The 9498-nt window shown below is 36.5% G+C and overlaps 1 protein-coding gene across 1 annotated transcript; it reads left to right on the top strand.

The window, feature by feature from the left end:
* The first annotated feature begins 3594 nt into the window (after window positions 1–3594).
* Window positions 3595–6375, top strand: LOC107639204 (Tetratricopeptide repeat (TPR)-like superfamily protein). The gene has a single exon (XM_016342666.3). The coding sequence runs from the start codon at window positions 3762–3764 to the stop codon at window positions 6240–6242; it is 2481 nt and encodes an 826-aa protein (XP_016198152.1). The 5' UTR covers window positions 3595–3761; the 3' UTR covers window positions 6243–6375.
* The last annotated feature ends 3123 nt before the right edge of the window (window positions 6376–9498 follow it).

The following is a 9498-nucleotide window of genomic DNA, read 5'->3' as shown; positions in this document are numbered from 1 at the left end:
AGAAAACAAAGAACACACAAAGGACACCAAACTCAAGAATTGACACCAGACTCAAACAAAAGACACTATTTTTGAAAATTTTTTGAAAAGAATGCAAGAAAGTTCGAAACTTTAACAAGAACAAGAACAAAGACTCAAACAAAAAGATAAAGATAAAAAAGAAAAGCAAAGATTTTTGAAAAAAAATTTATTTTTTCGAAAAAGGGAAACAAAAGACTCAAACAAAATTAAAAAGTACCTAATCTAAGCAACAAGATAATCCGTTAGTTTGTCAAATCCGAACAATCCCCGGCAACAGTGCTAAAAACTTGGTGCGCGAAATAAGAACTCGCACAACTGAACCAACAAGTGCACTGGGTCGTCCAAGTAATACCTGAGGTGAGTTAGGGTCGATCCCATGGAGATTGTTGTTTTGAATCAAGCTATGGACACCTTGTAAATCTTAGTCAGGCGATTAGAAAAGATAGTTTGTTGAGATAAATGCATAAAACAGGAATAGGGATGAAATTACTTAATTTGAGTGAAACCATTGATAAAAGAACGGTTGAGGTTTCGGAGATGCTTCATTCTTCTGGATCAACCTTTCCTATTGTCTTTCTGCAACTGTGAGTGATTCTTTCCATGGCAGGCTGTAAGTGATCAACGCTGGTTTAATGGCTGCCAATCTTCCTCCTTCAGGCCGAACGCCAGGTTTAGTGTGCGCCCAATCTGAATGAGGGTGAAGCTCCTGCAGTTCATCCCCTTGGTGATCCTACTCAAAACACCACAGGCAAGGTCGAATCTTTCGGATCAGAGAATGCTACGCCTTTGGTTCTAGCCTCTACCACAAAGACCCTAATCTCCCCATACCTCGGCTGAATTGGTGTCTCGAAAAGTCCCCAATGAAGTCGTGGATTAGCCGTCTAAGAGATGTATAATCAAGCTGGTGGTTCAGTGATCTCTTGTTAAGGACTCACACTGAACCCATGTAGAATGAAGATGATTGTCACGGATCATCCCATTCATGAGGTTGAAGAACGAAGATACATCTTAGAATAGAGTCACACACGAATTGAATAGAACAGTAGTACTTGTATTAATCCATGAAAATCAGTAGAGCTCCTAACCTTAACCTAGGAGGTTTAGTGACTCATGCTGATAGAAAAATACAATGGTAAATGTAAAAGTGGGTAAGAGTCCTCTAACAAGAGTGAACTGTTGTATATATATACTAATCTAATGACTAAGGATTACAGAAATAAGATAAACTAAGTTGACAGTGCGAAAATCCACTTCTGGGGCCCACTTGGTGAGTGTTTGGGCTGAGCTTGAGTGTCTCCTACGAGCTAGGGTCCCTTAAGGGCGTTGAACGCTGGTTAGGGACCTCCTTTTGGGCATTGGATGCCAGCCACCCTCTTGTGGGCGTTGAACGCCAGGAATGGGGCAGATGGCTGTCGTTAAGCGCCAGTTTTGGGCCTTCATTTCCGAAGCAAAGTATAGACTATTATATATTTCTGGAAAGTCCTGGATGTTAGATTTCCATAGCCGTTGAGAGTGCGCCATTTTGACTTCTGTAGCTCCAGAAAAGTTCTTTCGAGTGCATGGAGGTCAGATCCTAACAGCATCTGCAGTGCTTTCTCTGTCTCTGAATCAGACTTTTGCTCCAGCTCCTCAATTTCAGCCAGAAAATACCTGAAATTGCATGAAAACACATAAAATTAAAGTAGAATAAAAAAAATATGAATTTTGCACTAAAATCTATAAAAACTTAATAAAACTTAAACAAAACATAATGAAAACTATATGAAAACAATGCCAAAAAGCGTATAAAATATCCATTCATCACTACTACACATACAAGTTTTTTTGGTATACAAGTTGGCACAAACCCAACAAAAATAATTCTCAATTTAGATTGCGTGTAAATACGCGCTTCCCTAACTCTTGAATAGCGCAAATGGTTTTTCTCCTCCAATCAAAACTGTAAAGCTCAAAATTCAAACAAGGATCAAAATCTCTCAAAAATCTCTCAAAATCGTCACTAAAAGTGAAGGAAGTTGCAAAGCTGAATTCAAAAAGAATTATGAGAAGATGAAATAAGAAGATGAAGAAGAAGAAGCATCAGAAGATGAGGAGAAGGAAGCAGAAGAGTTTTGAATTATGCAGAACTTATCAGTACACATACACCAAAAATTTTTAAATAATACACTTAAATATCTTCGTGTTACATCGAAATTTGCTGCAACAGAAAATATTTCTTTTAATGCTGTATTTTTTTTCTTCTTCTTTTCCTTATTACTTTCTTTCTTTTAGTTGAATGAATGTAAGTTCATCCTCTTCCAAGTAATTTTGCAGCATTATGTGTTTCTTCTTCTTCTTTGTTTGTTTTTTTTTATTTTTATTCTTATTAAGAGAGTAAAATAAGAAGAAACTTGAGAAGGTAAAATAAAAAATAAAAGATGAAATAAAAAAAAGAAGAAGATGGTTATGATGATGGAAAAAAAGAAGTAGCAGAAGATGAGGAGGAGGTAGAGGAAGAGGAAGAGTTTTCAATTATGCAGAACTTATTGGTATAAAAACACTGAAAATTCTTAAACAATACACTTAAATATCTTCGTGTTACACCAAAATTTGCTGCAAATATAGAAAAATATTTCCTCTAATGCTACATTTTTTTTCTTCTTCTTCTTTTCCTTATTTCTCTCTTTCTTTTAGTTGAATGAATGTAAGTTCATCCTTTTCCAAGTAATTTTGTAGCATTATGTGTTTCTTCTTCTTTGTTTGATTTTTCTTTTTGTTTTTATTCTTGTTAAGAGAGTAAAATAAGAAGAAACTTGAGAAGATAAAACAAGAAAAAAAAAGATGAATAAGAAAAAAAAAGATGATAATGATGATGAAAAAGAAGAAGAAACAGCAGAAGATGAGGAGGAGGGAGAAGAAGAGTTTTGAATTATGCAGAACTTATCAGCATACATACACCGAAAATTCTTAAACAATACACTTATCTTTGTGTTACACCGAAATTTGCTGCAAATACAGAAAAATATTTTCTTTAATACAGAACTCTTACATTACATTCAATTTAAACCATCAACGATGAACAACAATTTTCACAAACAAAAACAACATTATTCACCTACAGAATCATAAACTACTAACGAAAACATTAACTAGAATCAAACTAAAGTCACTTGATTGGATTTAAAACAATAGTCAACTTCTTTCTGGTTCAATTAACAATCTAAACTTAAATTATTCATTATCTTCAACAACGAGATAACTGTTCAAAACTGATTTTAGAGCTTGATTTTAAAAACGTAAAGAACGAATGAAGAGGCATAAATGGAAGAGAACGTAGATAAAAAACGTTGAAAAAATTCGAAAACAAAAACGAAATCCTTTTAAAAAAGGCAGTTATATATTCACGCGTTAATTGAAAAGTTAGTTAGATAACGACGTGTAAGGTGAATTAGATTAAAGAGACTTATATAAACTTATATGGAATAATAACTTATACGTGGAAAATATTTGTTAATTTATTTAAGTAAAAAATCCCAAGTCTAAGGGTATTACTCATAAATCATAACAATAAAATAAACAAATAAATATCTATCCTTGTTTGCATTTTGCATACTCGATAACTGGATGTTTGATCCTCACCAGACACCACGGATCATTCAATCCATTGTTTCTGACTGTCTCTCATTCCCATTCTCACTTGTTCCTTCCTCATTTCTAGAACTGCAATTGCTTCCATTATCATCACTACCTCTCTCTAAATTATGGAGGGTACCCTCTTCCCCAATAGGCCAGTGTTACCGGCGCCACCAAACAAACCCACAAGGCCTTTGAAATCGAAGCCAACAACAATTCTTCCACCTCTTAACCCTCCTCCGCCGCCACCATCTCCGCCACCATCATTTCAATTGGATTCTCTTCTCCATCACTTGCAGAATCTCACTGCTGTCACTCCAACTCAGAACGACATGACCCATTTCCCTTCTTTACAGGTACTCCTTGATTCCTCTGAGAGAAAGCAACCCAATTCAGGTTCTGACCCCAGGATTGGTCAAGACCATGTCTTTGATGCAAAGTTTGAATTTTTATCTGAAAAGGGTAAGTTGATGCTCAATTCGATTGTTGGGTCACCTTTGCGTCGCTTGAATGATTTTTTTGATTCTGCGAAATTTGAGTTGCTTGAAGTTGATTTGACAAGCCTGTTGAGGGCTTTGGACCTTTCTGGAAATTGGGAAAGGGCCATTTTGTTGTTTCAGTGGTTATTGTTGAATTTTGGGGATGAGAGTTTGAGGGTGGATAACCAGCTTATTGAAATTACGGCTAAGATATTAGGGAGAGAATCGCAGCATTCGATTGCATCCAAACTGTTTGATTTAATTCCTGTTGAAGAATACTCTCTTGATATCAAGGCTTACACCACTATTCTTCATGCATATGCTCGCACTGGAAAGTATAAGCGAGCTATTTATATCTTTGAGAAGATGAAGGAGAGTGGTCTTGATCCTAGTTTGGTCACTTACAATGTTATGCTTGATGTTTATGGCAAGATGGGTCGTTCCTGGAGTAAAATCGTGGGCCTATTGGATGAGATGAGAGACAAAGGGCTCGAGTTCGATGAGTTTACGTGCAGCACTGTGATCTCTGCTTGTGGGAGAGAGGGCATGCTAGAGGAAGCAAGGAAATTTTTCGCTGAAATAAAATCCAATGGCTATAAACCGGGAACTGTTACTTATAATTCGCTGCTGCAGGTGTTTGGAAAGGCTGGAGTTTATGCAGAGGCATTGAGCATCTTAAAGGAAATGGAGGATAACAATTGCCCACCTGATGCTGTCACTTACAATGAGCTTGTGGCAGCATATGTAAGAGCTGGGTTTCTTGATGAAGGTGCTGGTGTCATAGATACAATGACCAGTGGAGGAGTAATGCCAAATGCTGTTACTTACACAACCGTTATAAATGCATATGGTAAGGCAGGGAATGAAGACAAGGCGTTAAAGTTGTTCGCCCAAATGAAGGAGTCGGGTTGTGTCCCTAATGTGTGCACATACAACGCGGTTCTTGCAATGCTAGGAAAAAAGATGAGATCAAAAGACATGATTAAGGTTTTCTGTGACATGAAGTTGAACAGATGTGCTCCTAATCGTGCTACGTGGAACACCATGCTTGCTGTGTGTGGTGATAAGGGTAAGCACAATTATGTCAACCAGGTTCTAAGAGAAATGAAGAACTGCGGATTTGAGCCTGATAAAGACACATTCAATACGTTAATTAGTGCATATGGTCGGTGTGGATCCGAAGTTGATGCTGCAAAAATGTATGGGGAAATGATTAAAGCTGGCTTTACTCCATGCATAACAACTTATAATTCTCTTCTAAATGCTCTTGCAAGGCAAGGTGATTGGAAAGCAGCTGAATCTGTCATTCAGGACATGGCGAAGAAGGGCTTTAAGCCTAATGAAACCTCATACTCGCTTTTGCTTCATTGTTATTCCAAGAATGGGAACATCAAGGGCATAGAGAAAGTTGAGAAAGAAATCTACAATGGCCAGGTATTTCCCAGTTGGATGCTTTCAAGAACACTTGTCATAGCATATTCCAAGTGCAGGCACCTTAAGGGAATGGAAAGGACGTTTCAGCAACTGCAAAAGAATGGATACAAGCCTGATTTGGTCATAGTTAATGCCATGCTCTCTATGTTTGTTCGAAACAAGTTGTACGATAAGGCGCATGAAATGGTGCATTTTGTTCATGAAATCGGACTGCAGCCGAATCTTGTTACCTATAATAGCTTGATGGACTTGCACGCCCGAGAGGGCGAGTGTTGGAAAGCCGAAGAATTGCTCAAAGGAATCCAAAGCTCGGGTCATAAGCCGGATGTTGTGTCTTATAACACTGTCATTAAGGGGTTCTGCAAGCAAGGGCTCATGCAGGAGGCTATTAGAGTCCATTCGGAGATGACCGCTAACGGAATTCGACCGTGCATCTTCACATACAACACATTTTTGGCAGGCTATTCAGGGCAGGGGTTGTTCAAGGAAGCAGAAGAGGTGATTATGTATATGATTGAACACAATTGCAGGCCAAATGAGATGAGTTACAAGATTGTTGTTGATGCTTATTGTAAAGCAAAGAAATATAAAGAAGCAGTGATCTTTGTGTCAGAGATTAAGCAGTTTGATGACTCTTTTGATGACCAATCTGTGAAAAGGCTATCTTCTTACATTTGGGAGATTTCAGGGTCTTGACTTTGTCAATTTTCCCTCTCAATTTTTATTTTTTTTTATTTTTTAACACAGATAAAATTCTAGCCTGTTGGCAACTCCTTTTGTACTATAAACTTAATTAATAATAATTACATTAGTCATTAGTCCATAAAAATTAAAGCATGTTGTGCTTTACATGTACATTGAATCTATTGCAAGTATATGAGGACGAACAAAAAATGGAGATAAACATGAGACTAAAAATAGTTGTATTCTGCTATATTGTACCCAATTTTAGATGAACAGAAAATTAGACAAATTTTATTTTAGAAAAGGAATTCTTTTACCTCTTTTTGTATTTGTTTCCTTCGAGGCGTGGGTGAATAAGTTCAGTTTGCTTTCTCATGTTTGTTTGGTGAATGCTGATGCAGGCCATGCAGTGAGCAATGCTGCACCAACTGCACCATCAACATCAATTATGAGAGGCTGTCTAACAATAATAGCAAAGTCTTCAATTTTGTTGGATATCAAAGTGAGAGAGACGGATGTGCCACTTGATCACGATGCTAAGGTAGTTTCTGAAACAAAATGGCAATCTTAACGTTGACAAAAAAAAAATGTGAAAAACTGAAATCAAAGTAGTCTGAGTTTCCTAAGTGATAAGTTTGTCTTCGGGGAGACAAGTTCATACCTTTTGGACAGCCCCCAATCCTAGGCATTACACCCATACATTACACACTCACACAATCCACTCACACACACTACATGGGGGTACACACAAATGGTTCAATATTCCTCCAAGAGCATGGGGGTACATACAAATGGTTCAATATTCCTCCAAGAGGATTTGAACCCGGTGCAGCTCTATGGGAGGCAAACAAGATTGCCATCTGACCCAGGCCTCGGCTGCGGAGAACTATCACTTCAAAAGTTAGTTTATATGGTAAGAGTCTAAAGTCTTATAAAATTTTCTTTTTATGTTAGGCCCTGATGTGTAATTCTTTTTTAGGTGTTTGGTCCTACAAGACTCATAACATAGCATCGCCTTTAAGAGTCGGCATTGTAACGGCTCCATTCTGCAATACTTCACTTGGTCTTTTACTGGTCAAAATTCTTCGTAGGTAGTCTTTTCTAGTTGACCGACTCTCAATGAGAGTGCCAATGTAATAAACTACAAGACCTTAAAAAAATATCACTACAAAAGCTAGTTCATATGGTGGAAGAGTTCAAAGCCATACAAAAATCTTTGTCAAGTGTTTATCCACGATATGAGACTCTTTTCAGATAATTCTCTGAGATTCATTACAGTTTATATTTTTTATGAAAGAGAGGAGAGGTATGTGTTAACTTAAAAAACTAATGTAATATGATTTAGAGGGATGATGAATAAAAAATTATTTTTATGATGAGTCTTAATTAAGTTTTTAAAATATTACTAATTTTTTGAGAAAAGGATAAATAGGTCATTCATTTTTTGGTACGTAGACATTTAAGTCCTTGAGTATTTAAAAATACATTTAAGTCCTTAACCTTTTCAAAATCTGGACATATTGATCCCTCATGTTCACTTGGATTTGTCAGATTTAACGGAAAAATCAGACGTGACTCCTGTTATACTGACCTGGTTGATAGAGATGCACACGTGAGAGAATTTTTAAAATTGGACAAATTAAACTCAAGGATCGATATGTCCAGATTGTGAAGAGGTCAGGGACTTAAATGTATTTTTAAATCCTTGTAGACTTAAATGTCCGAGGACCAAAAACTTAGGAATCGATTTGTCCTTTTCTCCAATTTTTTTTTTTTAAAAAGGACCACATAAATTTTATGATACCACCAACACAAATATAAAAAATATATAGATTTTTTAGGAAAATATTTTAAATAAAATACCAAAATTCTGAACAAATAACATAACATGAAAACGAGAAAAAGATAAAAAGAAATATATTGAGATAAAAAAGAAGAAAAAAATAGGTCAAAAGAAAAAAAAAAAGAACACTCATGATAGAAAAATGACTTATTTATATAATACTCTTCTATAACCTGTACATTAATCTTACAAGTTGCATAATGCACCATTCATTTTTAAATTGTGATCATGGTAATATACTAAGAGGGAGACTCACTCGCAGATAGAGATGACAAATGGAGAAACCATCCCATCTCGTCCAGCCAAAAACCCTCTTTCTAGCGGGCTGGTCCATCCTGCCCCATTTAAGGAGGCAGTTCTAAAACCTTTTCTCGTCTTGTCTAATGGCGGGTTGGCGGACTTGGTCAACTAAATCTCTTTTTTTTTTACTATTAAATGTTAAATAATATATATAATTTCACAATCATTTCGATAAATTTATAATTTCTAAAAACCCTTAAATACAGCTCAGATCCGCGACGAAGACTTATCGGATTGGGAGATACCGTGAGCAACAAAAAAAAGATATAAAAAAATTATAATTTCTAAATTTACAAACATTAAAGTCTTTATAATTATAAATATGTAATACACATAATCATAAACTAAGTTTTTTGCAAAAACGCTCCTGGTAAAAAAAAGCACTAGGCCCGCAAGAAAAGCCCCCGCCTTTGCCAAAGCCTATGGTTTAAGCAGTGCGAGTTAGACGGACTTTTTAAGTCTGGTGGTCTTAGATTTCCAGCCCGGTTTGTCTTTTTTGGCGGGTTACGTAGTCCACCCCGGCGGGTTTACGCCCGTTGCTACCCTACCCGCGCCGCGGATGTTGTAACACCCTGCCACACAGAGCTTTACACCTAAGACGTAAATCAAAATTGGTGAGACGCTACGACCTCTAAAGCAAAAATACATAAATATATTTATATGAAAAATAGTTTAACTAGGAGCCTTAGAAGAAAGGATGATCAAAACAAGACTGAAAACGCGTCACACTCGAAAAGCGATAGGATAGACGGCTTATATAGAGAACCAAAGAGACAAGTATTTAAATAGGGTTTCAAAAGATAGATACACAAGTAAGCTAAGCTGGCTAGAATATATATATATATACAACTCAAAAGTAAACCAAAAGATAAACATAATTCCTGTTTCTCCAAAGCAACCTCTAGGAGGACAAAATACAAAATTCAAGGTGGAGAATTTATTACATATAAAAAAAATAAACCAAATACAACAACCGAGTCTCAAGATAGTTCTTCTCTTCCAAGAGTCTCCAGAATGCTCAGTGCGGTGCTTCGCGTCCTGCATCTGAAAACAGCAACATATGTATGGAATGAGAACCGGAGGTTCTCAGCATGGTAATGGTGCCCACATAAATAAGATATAAGG

The sequence above is a fragment of the Arachis ipaensis genome, chromosome B4 (assembly GCF_059453495.1).
Source record: "Arachis ipaensis isolate K30076 ecotype BB chromosome B4, ASM5945349v1, whole genome shotgun sequence".
NCBI classification, from domain to species: Eukaryota; Viridiplantae; Streptophyta; class Magnoliopsida; order Fabales; family Fabaceae; genus Arachis; species Arachis ipaensis.
Note: the sequence above shows the minus strand (reverse complement) of the source record. Positions and strands in the feature narration are given on the sequence as shown.